Here is a 25,230-nt window from a genome sequence, read left to right on the forward strand (position 1 = left end):
TTCCCAAGTTTGTAAGGTGGTGATGATTTGTCCTTTTTTCTGATCTGATATGTTTTGAAGTTTGAACAGATCCATCCGCTCAAACATTTTCCACCATATAACATACACAACTTGCACTGTAAAGCTCTCTTAACATGTGGCACCATTTTCTTTAAAAGTATAGACTGGTTCACTAATAGCTTATCAAGATAATGATTCTGTGAGGCACAAAGTTCAAATCTGAAGGAAACCCACCCGTTTTCTTGGAAATGGGTCATATACAGTTGCTATAAATAGCAATTAAGGAAAGTACTCTTATGCTATTCTCATGCACCATTCTTTTTTTTAAGAATATTCTCAAATTTATTTGAGTGGAATTAAAGAGATGATAATAACAATGACAAACAACATTATATTATTGTTTTTTTATTGTAACAAAAAATATAAATTATATACTGGCAAGCACGAGACTTAATTTGGTGAAACGAAGTATAATGATCATGCGACAAGAGTAATGGTTGGAATGTATGACCAAGTCTGGTAAAGATCTGATCAGAAATATGGCCTCTACAGTGTTCACAAGCTTCATGAAGCAGACGCATGGCCACCCAATTAATATACATGGATATCACTCATATTCGAAGTCACTCGCAATGATAGAAGCTTACATAACATACCTGATCAGAAATATGGCCTCATAGGTGTCCACAAACTTGGTGATAGAAGTCAGGATCACTTAATTAATATGAGTGGATGTTGCTCATGACTGAACCCTTCAGATGTCTTGATGATATTAAATACCAAATATGATCAGAAATATGGCCTCATAGGTGTCCACAAACTCAGTGAAAGAGATCCAAGATTGCCTCATTAATATGAGTGGATGTTACCCATGATGTCTTGATGATGTAAGCTTACATATAAAATCTGATCTGATACAACCTGTTACACTACCTCAGCCAATCAGATGCAAAATCACACCATTAGTAATTTGTAAGGGATGTAAGTTTTGCTTCCCTTCATGCACATGATACATTAATTGCAGCGAGATTTTTCACTTTTGTGGAGGGCCGTTTTTTTTCCTATAATGGTAATGGATTCAATGGAGAAAAAGAAACCGCTGTGCTTAAAACTCACTTCTTTCTTTCTACCTCACACACATAAACATGGATATGGTCTGCATCTTACCTGTGAAGGGATGTGAGACTTGGGGATACCCTCCAGGTCCCTGACTGTGAGGAGGAGGGAACTGATTGTTTGTTTGCTGTTGGGGTACCTGCTGTGGTTGAGAATAAGGGGGCCCCCATGCCATTCTTGGTCCAAAGCCAGCCTAAAAAGAAGGAATTGAGTATATATTTTCATATTATTACAAGGAATGGGGTATATATTTTCCTATTATTACAGGGAATGGGGTATATATTTTCATCTTATCACAAGGAATGGGGTATATATTTTCATATTATTACAAGGAATGGGGTATATATTTTCATATTTTTACAAGGAATGGGGTATATATTTTCATATTATTACAAGGGATTGGGTATATATTTTCATATTATTACAGGGAATATGCCACAAAGCATATTATTACAAGGAATATGCCATAAAGCATATTATTACAAGGAATATGCCATAAAGGATATTATTACAAGGAATATGCCTCAAAGCATATTATTACAAGGAATATGCCATAAAGCATATTATTATAAGAAATATGCCACAAAGTATATTATTACAAGGAATATGCCATAAAGGATATTATTACAAGGAATATGCCATAAAGCATATTATTTCAAGGAATATGCCATAAGGAATATTATTACAAGGAATAAGCCATGAAGCATATTATTACAAGGAATATGCCACAAAGCATCACATTACAAGGAATATGCCATAAAGCATATTACAAGGAATATGCCACAAAGCATATTATTACAAGGAATATGCCACAAAGCATCACATACATTTTTTTTATATAAAAACAAATGTATTTATTACAACATCTAAAATAGCTATGATCGGGGGGGGGGGGGGGGAAACATTCTAACCTTTCACAAATGTAATTCATGCCCCTCTGGATTCATCTTAAACTGTTTATACTTAGTATGGAGTGAGCTACACCTTCTGACTTTTGCTTTGGTTGCCAAAAATTCATGTGTGTGTGTGTGTGTGTGCGTGCGTGCGTGTGTATGTATGTAAAGACATCCAATATCTGAACTAAAATCTACCACAATATGTTAATGTAATAAGTTTAAAAATCTGAGTATTACGTAATTAAAATTAGTTTTACCCAACAGAAAACAAAATACATTTTAGTATCAGTAATATGTTAAACTGAATGTCAGCATAGATGGAAAGTGATGACCTCAGCTGCCACAAAATAATTCACCGTAACTCTTTACCTTCTCCTAACGCATATATGCGACCAAAAAATAACCTCGTAACCCCAGAGACGCATATACAAGCTGCTAATAATACTATCTCTGTCCCGGCTGCCTCATACATGCATTTCCGGACAAGGGTTGGGAAACCCCAGATACGCATATACACATTTCATACTAAACCTTTGTATTGGATGAAATTACAAACATTCGTTCTCTTTTATAATATATAGCCAATGAAAATAGTCCTTACATAAAATGATTTATGTATTCTATTAGTAGTTTTACAGCATATAAGCGGGAAAATTCTATTGAAAACGAGGTCAGCAGTGACAGTAAAACAAAATGTCAACATTCATGTATTCCGACGACGATTCTGATGGAAGTTATGAAGGATTTGAAAGTGATGATATTGATTTTAACCAGATTCAAGACGAAGGATTGGACATTAGTATAAGTCCTGTTTCAACACCTGACATTTGAGATCTATTTGAATCCGAGGATGAAACGCAAGACAATCAAATCTGGTTGGAACACATGAGACCGGTAAATGTGGATGACTTTACAGCAGTTTCAGGGCCAGCATTTATTTTAGAAGAAAATGCAAGGGAAGTAGATTTCTTTTTACGTGCTTCAGGCAGTATCATATAAAATTACCAAATCTGCAGTAAAATAGTGGACACATTGGTGTGCAAAATAGGGATGAGAAAAGTAATCTAATATATATTATAAACAAAGATGTATTGAGGCATATTTTTTTAATATAAATATGTGAATATAAACATTGATTCCTGTGGATTATATGTACTTATTGGTGGAAATGAGTGGCACAAAACATTGGTAAGTGTTTAAAATTTTATTTTTCATTAAATTAGTTTGCATGGGACAAAATTGATACAGAAAATGTAGACAGCATGTAAATAACTCACTCAAGCAGCTATTATGATGCTCTGGGGTTCAGCCTACAAACTGCTACTAGAAGGCAGACTGCTAATCAGGCTTAGTAGCCAGGGCAGCAAGTACTTGCAGAAGGTAAAGAGTTAAGAAGAAGTGACTACTGCTGTTAGTTTGCAGCAGGATGGGCCTGATTCTGTGCCACAAGTATTCATTTTTAAAATGTAGCCTTCTTCACATCCTCCAAGGACGAACAATTCAAACTGGTCAAAAAGTAGTGGCAACACTTACTTTGGGGTTTTATTCTCCAAAAATAAAGGTCTCTCTCAATGGCTGACCAATAAGCTCTCTTGATGACAAGTGAAATCCATACCAAGATGATGGATGCTAAAATATTAGCAAGCCACATTAAGGGATTGATGTACCGTTTCCAACCCTTTCCTCTTCCTACTGAAGATGAAAACCAGAACCTTATGACCTAGCTGAGAAATCTATTCTGATCATCCCAAGTACAGAGTGAGACTGGAGATCTCTTTCAGAGTTGGAAGTACCAAGGGATGTTGGGTTTTTTGTGATAAAACCGGGTTATTATAAAAATGGAAGAGTTGTTATTCCCAATAAACCATAAACATCTCTCCTCTATAGAAAGAGCATGTAGTTCACTTATGCTGAACCTACAAGAAAAGCAACTTTATGTCAAAAGGGGGGCCCCGAGTGGCCGAGTGGTCTAAAGCGCTCTTCGTTACGGATCACTGCCATCTTACCTCTGTCTGCGGCGGTTCGAGTCTAAGATTCAGCCAATGTGGGCATGTGAGGAAGCTTGCCAGTAGCTTCTCGTGGGTCGGTGGTTCTTTCCGGGGTTTTCCGGGTTCTTCCTCCACCATTAATACTGGCCGCCATGTATAGCCCTATCGTGCTGAAAAATGGCGTTAAACCCCACAACAACAACAACAACAACAACATGTCAAAAGGTTTTAAAGACATCTTCATTTGAAGGTTTGCATTGGGGTTTTGCCAAGGTCCACAAAACGAGAACGATTTCATCTTATCATCAAGGAGTGAGACACTTGTCTCTTCTAAAAGAGGCTCTAAACCAATGACCAGGTCCTGATGGAATTTAGGCATGTCTGAAGGGGCTGCCCTATATTCTTTGATTGTGGAGATCAAACATAATTCTATACAAAGAGAAGAAAACCTGCTACTGTAGAAAAAGATGGGCAAATAGGATTAACATTTTCTTCTCTGCTTCTTCAAAGCCTCTAAAAACAAGCCTCTCTATGACTCCATTTTATCTGAATATTCATCAATTTATTCACAGTTTTTAATGTCAGAAGAAGTGCAAATTCTGTTTTGTGAACTAAATCTCCTCTCACAATCTGCTGCTTGTAATTGGAGAAGCAGTGTAATTCTGGACAATTTAAACAAATTAGGGAACTGGTGTTCATGATATTCAAATATATTTTTTCCCCACAATTTCATCATCTTGTTCTTAGGATATTTCTGTTGCAGGATCACATTTGATGCAAGACTTTATTCAGCCAAGGTTGCAGCCATTGAAGAACACAGGTTAACCTGACCAACCATTTTTATTAGTAAATGAAGTATCTTTCTTATACTTTCAAATACAGCATCCCTCCTTTATGGTTCTCGACCTAACCAGTTGTAGGTTATCAACCAAGTGTCTTAGAATTTCAGTTCCTTTTCAGTGACAGCTGTGGTTAATGGTGTACATCATTTACTGGAATCGTGACCTGTGATTGGTTCCCAGAGCCCAGCGACTGCTACTGTAACTGGTGTTCAGTGCACATTGTCCAGTGACATGTAAGAACCTAGTGAAAAGCATCTAGTGAACAGCAACCAGTCAACTGGGTGTCACCTGAACTCCATGCCAATTCAGATCTTTGGGAGGGATACTCCCCATCACAAAGAGGGCTGGAATGTTACATATCCCTATTGGGGTTGTGCAAACAGTTCATTGCCTTAGAAGGTCATCAGAAACCGGGAGAATAATGACCTTCACCCAAAGAGGAGCAATCATTCTCCATGATGGGACATTGCTCAACCAACTATGAAGTTAGCTTGGACTCAAGCTAAAGATGATACCCCACCCTCCTGTACTTAGGTAGGCCATCAATCCCAGCTTTGACATTACAGCACCTAACATGGATGCTGCCACCTTCTTAGAAGATGCACTATTGTTATCTGGTAAGATGTTGCTCCTCCAAAGAGCGCACTTAATCCCAATGCCCAGATGAGAAGAAACTGTTTCCTCTTCAAGAGCTGTAACAGTTTCTTTCTCCAGGACAGTGCTGTCGATCCCTCTTATATTGCGGGGGCGAGTGGGTTTGCACTCAACACCAGTACTGGAAAGTACACTCTAAGATCCTCATCATTCAGGGAGAGAGAAGGAAAAAAGCACTTTCATAAAAATAAGATGGACATGCATCTGTTCATACAAATTTTGTGCACAAAAGACATGGTTTGGGTATCCCATGGGGCCTTTTTATACCCATTGTTCTATAGTTCTCCAAACTTTGTGGCACCTGAAATTAAACAAATTCTGAAAAAGAAATTTGTTGATCAAACACAATGATGTTTGATAACAACAATGGTCATATTAAATGTGTTATCAATACGTACTTAACAGTGAGTAAAAGCCGCAAATTAATAATATCGAACAAGGTGTAAGTCAACATAACTTAACATCAGTTATGATCTAATTCATATGCCACAAATAATGACTAAAAGAATCTACTAAGGTGACCCAGTTAATTAATTAGGTATTAATGACACCTAGATACACAAAGTGAAAACACATATATAGATAGTATTTCCAGCAAATTTAGACTGCTGATATTCTATTAATTTTGTTTTCTACAAGATAATTCGCAATCAAAAGAAGGTAAGGTATATTAAAAAACCTGAAAATAATCCCTATAGGCTATCAAATGAAATTCTGGCAAAGGACTGATGGAATATAAGTTCCTGAACAGCAATGAACCATAACTGAAAGACTTTTCAGTTCCAGAGTGAGAAATTTCCACATGCTGACAAGATGTCTTGTCCAAACAAAAGGTTCTATTGCACATGGGCTTATGACATGGAAGTCTGACTGATTCCATGCACATGGGCCTTTGATGTGGGGGGTCAGACTGACTCCATGCACATGGGCTTATGACATGGAAGTCTGACTGACTCCATGTACATGGGCCTATGATGTGAGGGTCAGACTGATTCCATGCACATAGACCTATGATGTGGGGGTTACAATGACTCCATGCACATAGACCTATGATGTTGGGGTTCAGACTGATTCCATGCACATAGACCTATGATGTGGGGGTCAGACTGATTATATACACATTGACCTATGATGTGGGGAACCAGACTGACTCCATGCACATGGACCTATGATGTGGGGGTCAGACTGATTCCATACACACAGACCTATGATGTGGGGAACCAGACTGACTCTATGATCATGGACCTATGATGTCGAGGTCAGACTGATTCCATGCACATGGACCTATGATGTGGTGGGTCAGACAGACTCCATGCACGTGGCCCTATGATGTGGGGGTCAGAATGACTCCATGAACATGGACCTATGATGTGGGGGTCCATGCACATGGACCTATGATGTGGGGGGTCAGACTGACTCCATGCACATCAACTTTTGATGTGGGGGTCAGACTGACTCCATGCACATGGACCTATGATGTGGGGATCCATGCACATGGACCTATGATGTGGGGGGTCAGACTGACTCCATGCACATCAACTTTTGATGTTGGAATTAAGACTAACTCCATGCACATGAACCGATGATGTTGGGGTCAGACTGACTCCATGCACATGGATCTTTGATGTGGGGATCAGCCTGACTCCATGCACATGGACCTTTCATGGGGGGGGGGTGTCAGACTGACTCCATGCACATGGACCTATGACGTGGGAGTCAAGACTAACTCCATGCACATGGACCTAAAATGTAGGAGTCAGCCTGACTACATGTATTTTAAGACGTTCTTAGAAGAGGAGGATGGTGGATCTGTCACAGACATGACGTTTTCCAATGTTAAGCTAAACAAGTGAAAGGTAATGAATTACTGATAATAAATCACGATGACTAGCATGGTGGTTATAATGGATGCTACCATTTTTATTTGGGATCAATGAGACATCATGAAAAGTCTTTAAGTAAAAATACTTTGTCAATATTTGTGGCATGTATGGTCAAAGGGTGCCCATTTCACTTAGGACCAACAAAACAACATAAGAAGTCTGTAAATGAAAACTCCATGTTATTATGACCATCCATTTAGAAGGAGTAGTGATAACATACCATGGACAGAAGATCAGCATAATTTACATTTGGAATGATCAAAACATTATAAAAAGTCTTCTAAAGAAATTCTTAGGTCAATTTTACCATTTGTTCAGTGGCAATATTAACGTCAGAGAGGTTTCATTTTCATTTAAAATCAAATAGATCTTTTTTGCTTGAGTGTGTCAAGTTTTGTGACAATCCCCTCAGTAGTTTAAATTTTTTTGTTGTTGTGGGTTTAATAACTATAAGCTATAGACGGTGGGCAGTTTTACTTGTGGAAGAAAACCCCAGAAGATACCCTGTTATTAACCACTGACCCACAGGAAGCTACTGGCAAACTTTCCCATATACCCACATTAGCCAACCCTAAGACTCCAATTGACATGAACAGAGGGGAGATGGCAGTATTTGGCAGTAACAATGTGCTGATGGACAAACGATTAATGGTCATTACACAAGCTCTTCTGCAGAGCTAGTAATATAACAAAATATACTGTTACCACAGACAACTGTGTTTGAAAATTACTGACAACCACACCCACAACAATACAACACAAGGCATTTTGACCCTCTGCGGTATTTTTTCCAGAAACAGTCAAGAGCCATAATGGATACACCATTTAAAGGCTATTCTATTTTTAGTAACAGCTGCCATATTTAATGGTGGTTGGGTAGAAATTGTACAAATATCAAAGGCTTTGATGCTATGATGCTCTGTGCCAAATATGGTTGAAATTAGTCTTGTAGGATTTGAGAACAAATTAATAAATGCAATTTTCATTGGACCAGTTCTGCTAATTTTAGAAATGGTGACCATATTTTATGAAGTTAAGCATAATTTGTAAAATTTCAAAGTTCTTCCAGCCAGGACATTTTCTGTTGAACCTTTATCGAATTCTGTTTAGCATTTGTAAGAAGTTATTTTTCATTCAATCTGTAGTAACGGCTGCCATAACTGATAGCAAATGGACATCATTTGTACCAATTTAAAAGCCCATCATCTTAGGATGCTCACTGCCACATTTGGATTGGGGAAAAAAGTATATAACACATCAACTGCTGGTGGATGTATGATGCATAACATTTATACCAAAAACACTGCCTTTATGGATAGGTGAGCTAAAACAATTTGGTAAAACTGATCCCAGAAGTTTATGATGAGTGAGGGTAATGGGAAGATGGATATATGGATGCACAGACAGACAGAAAGCCAAAACATCTGAGGCACATTTTAACAATTAAAAAGCTAGGAATAAAGATCATGAACAATGTGAACTTACATGAGATATCTGCATATGTTGATGCATAGGTTGAGACATGAGTGGTGGTGGACCTGATGAAGGTGGCATATGAGGTGCCGATGTTGACATCTGCATTGCTGGACTTCCTGGTGGGTGGGACCCTTCTGATCGATTTGGAGATGGCCCTCGGAAATGAGGGTTGATCAAAATTTTACCTGGTTTGGAAACAGCCTGGACCTGCACAGTGTTCTGATTGCCAATAAAAGGCTGGGAATGTGATGGTGGATGGCTAGCTGGAAATCGCTGATCTGGCATGACATTTGGTGCTTGTTGATGAGTGTGATGGAAAGGTTGGCCTTGAGGTGGCTGAAACTGGTGATGAGGAATGGGGTCAGGCCTTGGACCAAGAATTCCTTGCTGACCCTGTAAACCCATCCTTGGTCCTGCTCCAAAAATTCCATGTTGTCCTCCCTGATGGATCTGTGGGCCCCTTGGCTGTTGAAAAAGTCTGGGACCAGGTTGTCTGTATTAAAATAAGATGATCATATTTAAATTAAAGGACTGTCAAAATTCAAATAATTTTCAAATCTCACCAAATATTTCCTGCATGTTTGCAAGTTTATTGAATATGGAAAAGAAGACAAATATCAACCATACAAGTTTTAAACTCTACATTTATAGGCCTAAACAGGTCTGATTACATTTCTGTTTCCTAGAGAAAAAAAAATATTTATGCAGGAATGTCAGTAAGAAATAAAGTAGCTGATGAGGTCTTTTTCTTGATAAATCTTGTAGGTTCCACCCTAGCAGTAAATTAACTCACCCTAGATCCCATTAGGTGGACACCAATATACTGGTAGTAACAATTTTAAACTTGAGTGAAAACTATAACACAATGCTCAAAATTATGAGTAATGGTGAGAGGGACTGACAGTAATGTAATTAAGTAGGTATTTATGTAGAAGCAATTTACTAAACACAAATTGCCTTTGTCAGTCAAATACATTACCCGATCATATTAACATCTGGAGTATACGTAAGATGAAGAGACCAACCTCTACTCATATCACTTTCTAAGAGAACAATCATTGCCCTACTCCAATGATGAACCTAACAAGAGGAGAGCACAAATGAAGAATCATGTGTTTATACACATGCGAGGGCTATCCCTGTGAGACACCACACCTGACTGTTGCCTAGTACAAATTCTTGGAAGTATCGATCAAAAGTTGCAAAGTCATGCCTGTGGATAGGGTTTTGCCATCATTATCAGGGCCATTACCATACTGGCAAATACAAGCAGCCTTTCCTCTGGGAGACTATGTCATGGAGATAAAAGCTAGAGAAAGTAAACTGCAAGGCAACTTACTCCGCTTAGTTGCAAACTAAGACATTATGTTCAAATTTCAGGCTTGTGGAAATAAATTGTATTGCACAGAAGTGGTGCAAAAATTGACACAAAACCACATGGTGCCTGAAGCAAAGGTATCTGTGTCATACTTTGTGAACAGAAATACAAATTGGATAGGTTGAGACTGGTCATGTATTTGTCTTTTCACACAGATGGATGGATGAACCTTGCCATCTACATCTTGAACTTTAGGGCAATAATAAACTCAGATTCTTCGAGACTGCTCCATCTCCTTCTATAAAATGTCTGCCTTTGTAGGACCTCCATCAAAACAACCTGGATGGCCCAATCATTTGTCAGAAATAATTTGATCTAAGTTGGGCACAACAGAAGGAGTCTACTGCCCAGTTTTCATGAGGCTCTGAGGAGGAAAAACAGTGTTTTCTCTGCCCCCAACCTATTGCAGTTATAGGAACATGGTCATTTATAGCTCACCTGGCCATGAAAGGGATGCCTTCGTTGCTGAGGACTGCCCTGTGGTCATTCAATTAATGATCAACTTTCTATGGCATGCCCCTTGACAGGGTCAAAAAGAGATAGGGGCCTGCATGAAGAGCTGAAAAGGCAACTCCTAGGCTGCCTGCTTTCACACCTGCTTAATTTGACCTCAAAATAGAAGGAAGTAACTGAAGGGCTGGGAGTGCAGGATTGCCACTTGGTAGGGCTTAAAAGATCACAGAAGTGCATCTCTTTTCATCAAGTTGTGGTTAGCAGCCCTTTTTGACAACCTTTGAAATATGGACTACTGATTCCAAAGCATGTTCATTTCAGGCCTTCTTAACTAAATTAAAGATCATAAAAGCTGTTGAGTAGGGAATTTGACACAATGTTCCTGAGCAACTCAGACATGTCATTAAACACTTGTCTGTCCAGTTTTTAAGAGAGAAAGGCAGACATACTGACAGCAACAATATCTTAGTCTGGACCAGGTAAACCTGTATGATAAACATTGGTATATCATTTGTACCAGTGTGATGAAATAGATGGAGGCAACCTAATCACAGAAAATAAGGCCCTAGAATTGCTGGAGTCATGAACTTTGCTTGAGATGTTTTTCCATTGAATATATTTTCCAATCATGTTTACATTAAGAAAAGCCTGCTACCTCAAGAATCCAGCCCAACTAAAATATGCAACTTTCTTTTCTGTCTATATCATATAGACAATGGACAATAAATTGTGCCCATTACCTCCCCTTGCCACCACTAGGTGTCAGCACTTTTTAAGCTTTTTAAACAAAATAGTATAGAATAAGCCTCCCAAATTTTCTGATTTGTGTGTGATTTGGATTTTTAATGTAGCAATAAAAACATTTCAGCCATATCACTACAATGTCTGCAGTGTGGCAGTTTATAGTGATATCTAGCAATGGGGTATCATGCCACAGATATATAGCATCATGTCCAACCCAGTCACATTATCCTGACACCAGGACGATCAGTCCTAATACTAACCTCTTAATGCTGAACACCTGGCGAGGCAGCTGTAAGTATAATTTTTTTAATTTTTTGGTATGATTCCACCGTAGTTCAAATCTACAACGTTCTGCATCCAAGGCGGATGTTCTAATCACCAGGCCACTTTCGAATTTATATAGAACAGTTTGTAATTACTAGCTAACATTGTAGTTTAGAAACCAATTTTTGGTCTAAATTTTTTTCCCAAAAATATTTGCTCAGTCATAATACATTTGTAAACCATTAATTGCAAACTGAGCCTTCAAAACTTTGGGGTTTTTTTGGCATGTGCTAATGGTTATCTATTGACCTTGGTGGAAGTCAAAGAGTGATCTCCCTTAGTAGGTTGGCACCAAATTAGATGCATGATATATTACTGGAGATAATATTAAAACCCTAATGACAGAAGGGTGAGCCCATGTTATGACCATGTAAGTATTATCAAAGAAAAAAACACATTTTATTCCAAAAATTGGGTTCTTCTTCAAATATGATATCTGATTATCATACATTAAGGAGAATACGTGAGAAGTGGATGGAGTTATAGTCCTTATCCAAGATGGCAATGTCTCTGGTCCCCTGATAAAAAGCATGCACTTGATTTAACATATAGATCTGCCTGGAAGTAGCTTGTTGGTAAAATCTCCCCCACCGCACCAAAATAAAGGGGAAGCCCAGTTGTAAATTTGTTGAATGACCTAGGAATTTAGCCTGTTGTATTGCTGTGGTTGTAATTATGTGATGGGGGTCACATATGTGTGGTGATGATATCTGACAACAATAAGTTACCATGTTACGTAAGTCTAATAAATACTTCAAAGAAAATAGATGTATTATTTTCTTTTATTCAAATTTTAATTGCCAATCATTTTTCTATAAGCTCATATGAAAGATAGCTTATTCTCAATAGGACAATATCACACTCTTGGAGTAACTTTCGCTTGATTTCAGTAATTTTCTACAGGCTATATGAAAAGACAGATTATTCTCATTGGGACATCACTTATTTTGCGTCACATGTAATGACACACACACACACACATGCGACATCAAAACATACTGAGTCTTAAAAAAATAAACACTGTCTGGGAATACCGCAGTTATGGAACAGTTACACTTGAATGTTTTGCTAGCAATGACTGACCTAACCTTATGAGCTGATGTTAACAAAAAGTTCATTTGGTCTTGAGTTAGTTCTTAATTTGCTGAGTGAATAACCCTTTATTTCCAGAACAACTGAATTTAACCCAAAATATACTTTGCTTCTTTCATTGGTAGAAATTTAAGAGAGATCTCTCTTCTAACTAGTTGCAATTGCTTTAAGTATAATTCAATACATTTATGGGGTCCTGTACACAAACTCTAGGCAAAGGGTCCAGCAAGGAGAGAGGTTTCAAAAGACTGATTGCCTATGCCTTCTGTTCTTGGGCAATGCAAGCAGCTGTCATGAAGTGAAATCAATCCATTTTGACAGAACTGCATAATAGTTCAGTTTGACCAACAAGGCAAATGACTGTGCCTGCTATATTATATCAAACCCAAAATGGATGTTTGTAATTGTAATTCACACAAAATCAAATTAAAGGATTTTTCTTACATACTCATTTGTATCTTTAAAACTCATTTGAAACTCAACACCATTTCTTTTATAATCATAAATAGAACTCGGTCACCCAGCTTATGTGGCTGGACACTCCTCTGAAGATTTTCTGCACCAAATTGTTTAAAAGATTTCATCATGGTAGACTGAACCTTTCCCATGATTTTAGCAATATGTAAGTATTCATGCTTTCCTTGTTATAGTGCAGTATGGTGCACCTTTCATGTCTCATTTCTTAATATTTTTGGGTCAATTTTTTTCCAGTCATATAGGTTAACTGCTATTTTTCTGACATCATATCAACTACCTGATTAGTTCTATTTACTTCCCTCTAATTTTCTGATCAACAAACTGATAATGCTACAAGGGTCAAATCACATAACTCACACCATAATGCAATACAAACTTTGTTTAACATGATGCAAAACTGCAGAATAAAACTCACCTGGTGCTTTTGCAAAATGTCATCCAGGTAATTGGAAGTGACAAACATTGGGTGACCTCTGTAAGAGTCATGAAGACACTGGGACTGATGTTCAGGAAAAAGGGAGTGCCCTGAATTATTATACCATATTCCTGAATGTGAACCTCAGAAAGTCATATGCATCTTGACGATCTAAACTGATTGCAAAATCTCCCCCCTAAACAACTCTGAGAATTAGTCTCAGTGTCTCTACTCTGAACCACAATGCACAAATGAAAAACTTGAGAGGGTTTAGACTTATGATGGGCTGCATCATGGAACTGGCATTTTGACACCAAAAACATTCCAGTAAAATCCTGTTAATAGCACATTTTGAACAATCTCAACTATTTTATGACATGATGACTGTCTGTTCCTTTCTGGAGAATGTCAGCTCTGAATTGGTTTCTGTGGACTTCTGTAGCAAAGGGAGCCCTTGAGAATGAGGGAGTGGCACCAAACGTTCCTGGAGGCCATCTGAGACAATCTGTAAGATGCATGGATTACTTAGGGACACATTTTTCAAATTCCATGGTGTTTGAGTCTTCCCACCAATAACAATGTGTGAAAACATGAACACAGTATCATTTTCTACAGGACAGAGAGTTAAACATGGATGGAAGAAATCCATGACTACATGCTTATTTGTTAACAGTGACCTTTATAAACAGTGTTCTTGTCAGTTAAAAGGGCTTGTAGGGCTGTGTCCCGATCTGGTATGCAATCGGGTGAAGGTCTTTCTGTTTCCCTGCTCTCTACTCTAAAATGTGGGCCAAGATCTAGGATGCTGGAATTATACTATATTTGGCAGCCCATTTAAAAATGTCCTCAACATGATCATGGAAAGTATGTTTGACAATAGTAGCTGGATTTAGGTATGGCATTATGGTGTTCCTTAGTACATTCACTGATAATGTCTCTCGTGCATGCTGTACATTCACTGATAATGTCTCTCGTGCATGCTGTACATTCACTGACAATGTCTCTCGTGCATGCTGTACATTCACTGATAATGTCTCTTGTGCATGCTGTACTTTCACTGATAATGTCTCTCATGCATGCTGTACATTCACTGATAATGTCTCTCATGCATGCTGTACATTCACTGATAATGTCTCTTGTGCATGCTGTACATTCACTGATAATGTCTCTCATGCATGCTGTACATTCACTGATGTCTCTCGTGCATGCTGTACATTCACTGATAATGTCTCTCTTGTGCATGCTGTACATTCACTGATAATGTCTCTCGTGCATGCTGTACATTCACTAATAATGTCTCTCTTGTGCATGCTGTACATTCACTGATAATGTCTCTCTTATGCATGCTGTAAATTCACTGATGCTGCTATGGAAATGACAAGGATGTATTCTGCTGTTCTGTTCATGACATGTGCCATCTGCAAGACTAACTTCCAAATTTGACTAGTGAGATTATCCACAGATGAGACCAAGTTGAGTTCAAATTGCTGGAATTCTCGTAAAATTATTGGATTGATGGAAGATGATGCTTTGAGTGCAAGTGACAGATGTCTCCTGTGGTGAATGTGATAAGGCTGGTGTAGCTGACGAAGAATGATGGTGAAATTGATTGAGAGTCCATCCAAGTTGTGACACTTATCTCCAGATGTTCACTCAGTGAACTGCCTGTGGTGCAAAATAATACCAACCATCCTGGACTAAACCATCGCCATACACAGTGACAGATCATGACACCATCAGACTGGTGCTGGAGCTGACTAAGATGCAGAAAGAGACGATACATCTCTCCCCCCTCCACACTTCATTAACTTTGTTTCTTTATACACCCATGCCCTTTGTTATATATAACATATCCTGTAACAGCATACTACAAGAACGACATATTACTGGTATGGTTAAAACCTAACATTTACCTTTCAAATGACTGCCCCATGAAAGGGTTCTGTTGCTGTTGATAACCCATAATTCTTTGCTGTTGTTGCCATCGTTGCTGTTGATGCTGCTGAAACTGGTGTTGGTTTTTTCGTCCCTTGTTTTGACCCTGTCCATTGTTTTTCATGAACTTTTCAATCTCTGCCTGCTCTTCTGCTGAAATTTCTGTCAATGCAGTAGACAAAAATATGCCATAAAACATCTCTTTAAAGTGACAAATTGACAAAATATCTATTTTTTTTGACAAACTGACCAAACTTTCAAGTGATGCATCAAAATGACGATTTTGGCATATATGAAAAATTTTAGCACACACACACATTTGCATCAACAAATGATCATTCACCAAACTTGTATTTTATCAGTAAAATAATCAATAATGACATTTCTAAAAGTTTAAAAAGTAATAAAATGCACTTTTTTCTTATTGCCTTGGCATTAAATAACCTACTTAAATTGCTAATACAGCTCTGCCCCATTAAAATGTGATAGGCAGGGTCCATAATTACCAAATGCACTATGTACCAAACAGAAGTAAATTGAAAAGGATAAAAAAGGTTGGTGTTCTTATGTGTTGAAAGTGACAATTAGTTGTTTGAACAGACTTTATTTATACTGTAGCCACATTTTGAAAATGAGCAGCTATCACTTCTGGACTGCACTGCAACAAATTACAGAAAGCAGTGATAAGTTCAAAAGACATACCACCATTAATCCTTTCTGTGATGTGTTGCCATCCAGATCACTGTATACTGGTTGACATTAAGCTGGTTTTCTGTATGATCAGTGAGTCGTGTTTACTTAGGTGGTTTTAGCGCTAAATGCAAATTTGACAGTCATGTGTACTTTAACCAATTGCAATGGTTGATAGAGATAATAACAATTATGGAACATTAGAGACATGAGTAATTTCAGGTGTTCTGAATAAAATACCATACATTGCCTGAATAAAACAATGGCTAATTAGACCTTGAATGCAATGTCCAAATCAAGTACAGTAGTTTTTATGTCAAGGTTTTAGCTAATAGATGCCAAAACTTAATTTTTAAAAAATTTTAAAATTATAATTTTTTATAATTTTGATCTCAGAGTCCATAGCTCTACCATGCTGTATCTGGAATCAAGTTAAAGTGAAGCTTGTTATAACACGGGAGTGATTATGTGGTTGTAACTGATGATCCCTGAAAATGATCACTCCTTAATTACAGCTTCATTTTGCTCTTCCAGTTCCTGTGAATGTATTGGACTCTGACAGATCAAACAGCAACGTGAACAGCAGTACAATCCAAAATAAATGATGGTGAAATCCACAATTAAAAGCACTAACATCTGCAAATTAAAAGCCATATGCACATTTTAAAACAATAAAATCCACAATTAAAAACTAAAACTGTTGGAAAGTTTGATGCCATCATGATGTCTCTTGGTGACACAGTGACAATGAGAATAACATTTTTTTTGCTGATTTTGACAAAATTTCCCAACACCTGTCAAATGGGCATAAGTCTTGTCCTCTGGGAACTGACAAACTTAATACTTTACTACAACAAATAAGATTTTTAAGATGGCTAATGTGGTGACATTACTGGATGTCCAAGTTGAAACATTTTCAATTCGGATGAACAAGGCCACATTCTCTCTCACTCTAACATAAGAAAAATTAAATTTTGTTTCCCAAGAATACTTTACCGATCACATTAACATTAGGAAATAAGTCCATAACATCACAAATTGCCAACCCCAGAAAGATGAAAATTTTGTCTTTTCTATCTATGTATCATAGTGACAAAGGGTAGAACTCTTCCCCCTCACCTCACTTTACCATCACTAAGTGGGTAGCTGTTGTTTACCATCTGACACTTTTGATGTGGTACAAACAGCAGCATCCTGCAGTTCCTCTACAAATCTTACAAGATCTTTTAGTAATTATCCTTCAGTAAGTGTGACGTAGTATTGTTTTCAAAATACTGACAAACTTGCATGTGATTATCGGAGAATAGATTTTCACATTTTTCGAAGTTTGTGCACTTCTTTTTCTGACCTGGATTTAATGCAATAGAGCTATTGTATCTTATACTGCAAAATAACCCTAGATGCAGACAAATTGGTGGTGCAAATGCATCCATGTCACACCACTCTGATATGTTCCTTGAGTTGCAAATGAAGAGGTCTATAACAGAAAATATAACAGTGGCTTTCAATGAATTGTTGTTCATATTAAAAATAATGATGCCAAAATGTCATAAGGACATGAACATTCAAGACAATAATGACTTTCTTGATGAATAGGTTGAATTCAAGTTGATTTTTTCTTCTTGTAATTCAAGGAACTCTACTGCAGCTAAAGCTGAACCTGGTCAGCATCAAATTAATGGTAGTATGGGAAGGTAACAGATAAGAGTTGCTTCCCTTGATCTAAATATTTTATGCTCATCTTTCCTGGCAGGCTGAATTCAAGAGGTAGCAGAGCTTATTTCCTAACATTAAAGGTATTGGGGTATATATCTGACACTGAAATAGCCATGGTTAGAGATGTTGTATGAGTGGATGCCCACTTTCTCCTAGCTGTTTTACACACTTTTGGAAATGTTCAGAGCATGATTTTGTTGCAAGCTGCAACATGGGTGACCCACTCTTCTCCTCATCAAAATAACATCTGGAACCCATCTATCAATGAATTACATATGTAATATCTTTGTTTTTGTTTAACATGGATTCTTCTGAGGTCAAAAAATACATATTTTAGAAATGTCATGTCTTGTGTGGGTTCAATGACTGACATAACTCTAATGGGGGTAATCATTCAGGGATCTGTTTTAACCTGGCCATCTTTTTACTGATTCTGTTCTTCCATTCTCTGATGAGTTTTAAAAGGTATATATTTTGATGGTTTGGGAGTTCTGATAGTGGGTAGCTGTAAAAGTAAGATGGTTAATCCTCAAACATAACCAAAAACTGCTTATCTCCAACATCTGCCAAGACCCAGGGCAATTCATCAAAAGCTGTTGACTAGTGGTCATATCATATATATGCAAGTTCCTGTATGGCCAATAGACAAAAGCTTTTGATGAATTGCCCTGTGTAGTTGAGTGTAATAAGGCACACAGTTACCTTTATCAATTACTGCCAACTCACCTCTGTCTGTGTGGGTGTAAGACTCAGGGTCAGCCAACAAAGCTATGTCAGAAAGCTTGTCAATAGCATTCCGTGGGTCAGTGGTTCTTCCTCTGACATATACACTAGCCACCAATATATAGTCTATCATGTGCTAAACAGTAACACACACCGATTAATACCAAAGGAGGATAACTGCATAAACAACAAAATCAGTGTGAAGACTATGATATGAACATGTACAAATGATGTCACCATACATCAATAGATGCAAGACTATTTTTGCTTGATTTCAAACACATTTAGTTAACTTGTACTTGCTGAATAGCTGATTTCAATAGACTAAATGACTGTCTACAATGTCTTTTACCAAGAGTATCAGGAATTTCTGTTCTGGTTTTCTTGGGATTCAGATTGATAATACTGGCTCTCTCAGAAACAAAGCGACTTCTGTGTTTCTCGCTCTCCTCATCGCTGTCAGTTTCTGTGTCAACTGTCAGTTGATTCTCTTGGTTTTCTGATACCTGGAAAGTGAAAGTACAGATAACGATAAAGGGGATTAGTGCCACAAAAGGTACTGGAGTATTATTATCATTATTATTATTATTACAAATGAACCAATTTTTTTCACTGACATGCTATAATGTATCACATTAATTACTTCTTTCAATTCCTGTTTTAAAATTTAATAGAGTGAAACATTCCTATACAATACTCTGTAAGCCAGTTCCTCTGAAAACAGGCCACATATTTTGGTCTCTGTGATATTTCAAAATATTTTTTAAATTGTTATAGCAGCCATGCTGATAAAATGGCCAAAAATGTTGTTCTACCAATGTCCACATTATGTGACTGAATACATTTTATAATACCTCTAATGTGCTGTCCAGCTCTTCCCCTGTTGTCTCAAAGTGCTCTTCTTTTCCCTCTGCCATTTCTGTAAACTCTTCACTTTCCTGGAAATGGGACATAATTGTTCTATAACTATAATGTCATGCCTGCAGTAATCAACATACACATGCTTAGGGTTTAATGGCACATCAACAAAATCATGGCTATATGGTAGCAATTAAAGCTGTAAAAATGCAACAGGTAAAGTTGCAAAAAACTAAGAGAAAAAAAAACTTCCAAAGAATGTAAATATATAAAGTCCCGGAAAATTCAAAATTAAGAAAACTACAATAATGAAACAAAAATACAAATGGGTCATTAATTTATGTATACAAACATGCATGCCAAATTTCATTTGTCTATCTCATGTGAGTTTTGCTAAATTGTGTTGACAATGTTTTTGTTTTAAAGCAAAAGTACAGGACTCAATGACCATCAGTCATGTTATTGTTGTTGTTGTTATAGGGTTTAACGCCATTTTTCAGCACAAGATAGGCTATATATGGCGGCCAGTATCAATGGTGGAGGAAGAACCCGAGAAAACCCCAGAAAGAACCAATGTCCCACAAGAAGCTACCAGCAAGCTTTCTCACATATCCATATTGGCAGAGCCTGAGACTCAAACCCATGCAGACAGAGGTGAGATGGCAGTGATCCATGACAGGGAGTGCTTTAGACCACTTGGTGACTTGGCTCCCCCCCCCCATTAGTCATGCATGCATTCTTGAACTATTAATAGTATGTAGAAATCATTATTTTCATATCAGACTTACCATGGCAATGACCTCTGACCTCAGAACTCCAGAATTTATATGTTCCTTTACTATCATAAGAGTAAGCCATTGTTACTCTAGAACTTAATCTAAAACAAATTATTCTAAAAAACTGATTTTTTTTAGAGGCACAATCACCAGGATCTTTTTAAAACCTTTTTATCCTCAAATCTTCGTCTATAACTCAGGTACAAGAACTAAAGTTATTACGCAAAAAGCACATTTCTTCATTTAGTCAATAACCTTGACCTTCAATTTTTTTTACCCCAAATCAACAGACTTCTTTCCTACCAAAGTCATGTGGTGAAGGTACATGGTCATGAACTGTCATTTTTCATTCAGTCTCAGTAACACTGACAGTTTGACCCTGACATAAAAAATCAATTAGGTTTCTTTCTTACGTAAAGGAAAAGGAATCAACATAGCCTGATCCTGGTCTATCATGCTGAACTAATGTTATTGTGTATACACCATTTTTCTTCTTTCACAGCTTCTTTGTTATTCAAGTGAACCCCATCTACAAAGTTTGCACTCTGGTGTCAGTGATGTTAACCTTTAACCTACTGGCCCCAAAATCATAGACTTCATCCTAACCCCAAGTGCAAGATATCGACCAAATTTGTAAAAGTAGATGCTATCATACAAAAATGGTTTTAGAACAGACATATGGACACTGCAATAAAATAAGCCCCCTTCATCATCACACTGGGAACACAAAAATTAATTCAGCCATTTCTGCTAAAGTGTGTGCGATTTGGATTTTTAATGTAGGTTTAACAATTTTTCAGTTATATCATTACGATGTCTGCAGTGTGGCAATTTATAGCAATGTGTAGCACTGGGGCATCATGATGCAGACATGTAGCATCATGTCCCGCCCAGTCACATTATCATGACACTAGGCTAACCAGTCCTAACACTAACCTCTTAATGCTGAGCGCCAAGCAAGGCAGCTGTTAATACCATTTTCACAATTCTTCTGGTGTGACTCAGCCGGGGTTTGAACCTGCAACCTCCCACATCTGAGGCATACGCTCTAACCACTAGGCCACCAGAGCAATCTTTCTGTTAAACAGAGGATCCTACATGGCTGTACATCAGATATAATAATACTGTATAATAATACTGTATAAATTACGTATTGACTGATTTATTACTGCACCTGTTGATTGCTAGCTGTGCTTACATCGCCCATATCATCTTCAAAAGTCATGTCATCTGTTGGCTCAATGATCTGTATCTCCACCACGTCAGCATCATTATCCAAATCGTCAGCTGTGTACCTGGCAAGAACAGAGAACAAGCACTAAAATTATTTGGAACATTTACACACAGAGATGTGCTGTCAATCAGAATCTCTTCCCCATCAACATTTTCCTGATACATTACAGGACTTTAAAAAGCTTTAATACCAAACATTATGTTGTCAACAACATCCCAATGACAAAAAGCTCACAGCCCAGGAGAAAAGACAAGATCTCCTCACCCTAGCCCTCCAAATGACTTTTGTCTAAAGCTGTCAAAATTTTAGTAGACATCTATTAGGTACCCATGGATCATAATGAATGGTTACCTGGGTACCCATAGATCATAATGAATGGTTACCTGGGTACCCAATCAAATGGGAAGTCATATTAAATGTGTACCAACCTACAATTTTAAGTTCGCATTTTGCCACCATCTAATGTTTCCTGATAAAAATCAAAAAATAACTTCATCCTCACTGTCTGATAAAATTCTGAAACTTTTGATTGTCATATAGTAAATCATTATGGCCTAGTCATCATAAATAGTCATACTGGCCTCATTGTCATATGTGGATGCTTATTTAAAGACTTGGCCTTAGGCTTAATTTACCATATATACTCACTTATGAGATGAACCAACTGTAAACTGTGTTCACCAGATCTGCCATTGCATAACCGAGTAAATATGGTAATACACCCATATAAGATACAATACTGCCAAGTACTACGTGACATAGCTTTTGTATGAAATTAGAAAGTAGAGGCAAAGAAGTTAGGAAAAATCCCAATCGGTTTCACAAGGTGAATTTTTTCCCCATAAAAGTTACCAACATAAAAAAAAAAAAACCAATTTGCCTACCTTTGACAGAGTTTCATACTCAGATTGTTTTGAAAATATGAGGGCATGACTTACTGGATGAGCTTGTATACTTCATGTGCAGACTTGTTTTCTTCCTCTCCTTGTTTCTCATCCTCCAGCCCCAGCAAGGCATCTTCATCTACCTCTTCTTCCTCAACCAGCTCCTATAATAAAGCACATAAGCAACATACAATCTTATAAAACTGATTTATTATCAGTCTGTCACACAAGTGTTCTATAGAGAGCTGTGTCCTTCCTGCAAACCATACAATAATGAATTTGCACTATATACAACATGACAGCCTATAATGCACAGTCTTTACGACAATAGCACCACTGCCAACATCACAACTACAAATGTGTCCATACGATACTAATGCCGCTTCAAGAATTGAAGGGCAAACTTTTAAGTCAAACAAAACAATAAAACAGCAGCATGAAAGTGTTCTATAATGGCAAACAGGACATACTGCAAAAATTTACCTTCCATGCTGCATGACAACAATTACATTCCTTTTCATTAGTTGAAAAACATCCAGTTAGAGAAATTTATTTAAGCCATTCGAATAATTATGGCAAATGATGGTACTTTATTTTGTTATAACTAAATTGTTCATAATTTCTGCAAAAAAATTATTTATTCTTAATATCAATGGAAATCTTGCAGTCAATGTCAAGGTCTCACATTTTCCTGTGCAGAGGTGATAATGTATTTTTACACATAAGATATAAATGTTTATATTTTAACTTATCAGTTACAATTTATTTATAATACTTGTATCGGGAATTCACTGACTTCTATGCCCTAAGCTAGCCTTAGGCACCTCTCATATTGCTAACACTAAATAATCAGCTAGATTATTTAAATTCATGGTGTTGTTGTTGTAGGGTTTAACGCCATTTTTCAGCACACAACAGGATATACATGGCGGCCAATATTAATGGTGGAAGAAGAACCTGGGAAAACCATAATTCTCAAAGGTCTGATAATTAAACATTTTTAAGCTTGTGGATAATTTCATGATAATTGATTAGTGTTCACAAATCCTTCATTTACAAATATAAAAAATATATTACAAACAGTCTAGCTTTCATTATCCCTCTCTTACTTGAAAACATAGCAATCATGTATATATATTTATTGACAGCTTTAATTGTTGTTGTTGTTGTTCTAGGGTTTAACGCCATTTTTCAGCACAAGATAGGCTATACATGGCGGCCAGTATAACTGGTGGAGGAAGAACCCTGGAAAACCCAGGGAAGAACCACCGACCCACGAGAAACTACTGGCAGGCTTTCCCATGTACCCACGCTAGCTGAGCCTTGGACTCGAACCCACGCAGACAGAGGTGAGATGGCAGTGATCCGGAACGGTGAGCGCTTTAGACCACTTGGCCACTCAGGGCCCCGTTAGCTTTAATAACTGGCATATGGTTTTATGGTGTCAACAAGGATACAAAGAAAGCAAAATTTTAAATAAATAAATATAATGTGTGTGTGTATGTGTGTGTGTATGTGATTTGGCTTTTAAATGTAGCTATAACAATTTAATGTAGCTTTAACAATTTTCCAGTCATATTGCTATGATGTCTGCAGTGCGGCAGCTTATAGTGATGTCTATCACTGAGGTATCATGCTGCAAACAAGTGGCATCATGTCCCACCCAGTCACATCCCGACCAGCCCCAACACCAACCTCTTCATGCTGAGCGCCAAGCAAGACATCTGCGAGTACTACTTTTATGAGCCTTTGATATGACTCAGCCAGGATGCTAACCCATGACCTCCTGCATCCAAGGAGGATGCTAAATAAATTTAATACAATTTCCATCAAATACAGAAAATACTTTATTTCTGCTCATTGTTTTACTCATATATTAGGATATTATGTTTGGGGCAAGTTCAAATTTTTAAAGGTCAAGCTAAAAATATTTTCCAACCTGCCTGCACTAGGCTGACTATAATACAATTTTTAAATTCCTGTGTACACTGAAAAATGTCAATGAACAATCAAGTTCTTTCCCATGACTATGGTTCTTTGGAACACTGACATTATGCCCATATCACTTGCAGTGACAAATCTCAAATCTTACTATTCTTTTTTTGTTCAAATTATATTTTTCTGAACAGGTCCTCTTGTAAATACATACCTTGGACTTTGGAAAGGCACTAACCCCAGATCCATCTTCCAAAAGCAGCTCATCGTCACTGAAAATCATAAAGCACAAAATATAAGAATTTTTTACAGCATGAAAAAAGTAATTGATTTTATAATGCTTGATAAGAATGGATAAATGTCATACTCTGAGCTGAGAATTTTCTAGTAAAATGTGTTTCTTCAATAATACTTCCCCCTGATCATATACCTTGGGAGAACTGCTACTACCATGAAAATGCAGCCCTACCCTGCTAAAACATTTCAGCCAAAAAGCAAACTTATCTGCCCACCTAGGTGACAATTATAAAGAATCATCTCCCCTTGATACAGGGATTGGTGCTGATCTGATGAATTCTTAAGTTTCTACTTAAGCAGAAGGCATGCTCTCCGTATGTATGTAACTGCAGGGAGACTGGGAGGGTGTATATATTATAATCAGGCAAGTATTACTTAAGAAATACATTTTACTAAAAAAAGTTGGTTCTTCTTCAAATACGTTACCATAATACCTTTAAAGAA

General features: G+C 37.4%; 1 protein-coding gene across 1 annotated transcript in view; it reads right to left on the reverse strand.

Annotated features, from left to right (window-relative positions):
• The window catches only part of LOC149776549 (uncharacterized), a 79,139-nt gene that overhangs the window by 46,913 nt on the left and 6,996 nt on the right, over positions 1–25,230 (reverse strand). Inside the window, exons 2-9 of the mRNA XM_089941007.1 lie at positions 24,704–24,761; positions 22,609–22,718; positions 21,611–21,731; positions 19,657–19,740; positions 19,155–19,308; positions 15,652–15,835; positions 8,865–9,348; positions 1,168–1,309 (exon numbers count right to left, since the gene is read on the reverse strand). Coding sequence (XP_089797133.1) covers positions 1,168–1,309; positions 8,865–9,348; positions 15,652–15,835; positions 19,155–19,308; positions 19,657–19,740; positions 21,611–21,731; positions 22,609–22,718; positions 24,704–24,761 — 1,337 coding nt within the window. The remainder of the gene's footprint in view (positions 1–1,167; positions 1,310–8,864; positions 9,349–15,651; positions 15,836–19,154; positions 19,309–19,656; positions 19,741–21,610; positions 21,732–22,608; positions 22,719–24,703; positions 24,762–25,230) is intronic.

The sequence above is a fragment of the Sinohyriopsis cumingii genome, chromosome 18, assembly GCF_028554795.1.
Source record: "Sinohyriopsis cumingii isolate HCF-2022 chromosome 18, ASM2855479v2, whole genome shotgun sequence".
Lineage (NCBI taxonomy): Eukaryota > Metazoa > Mollusca > Bivalvia > Unionida > Unionidae > Sinohyriopsis > Sinohyriopsis cumingii.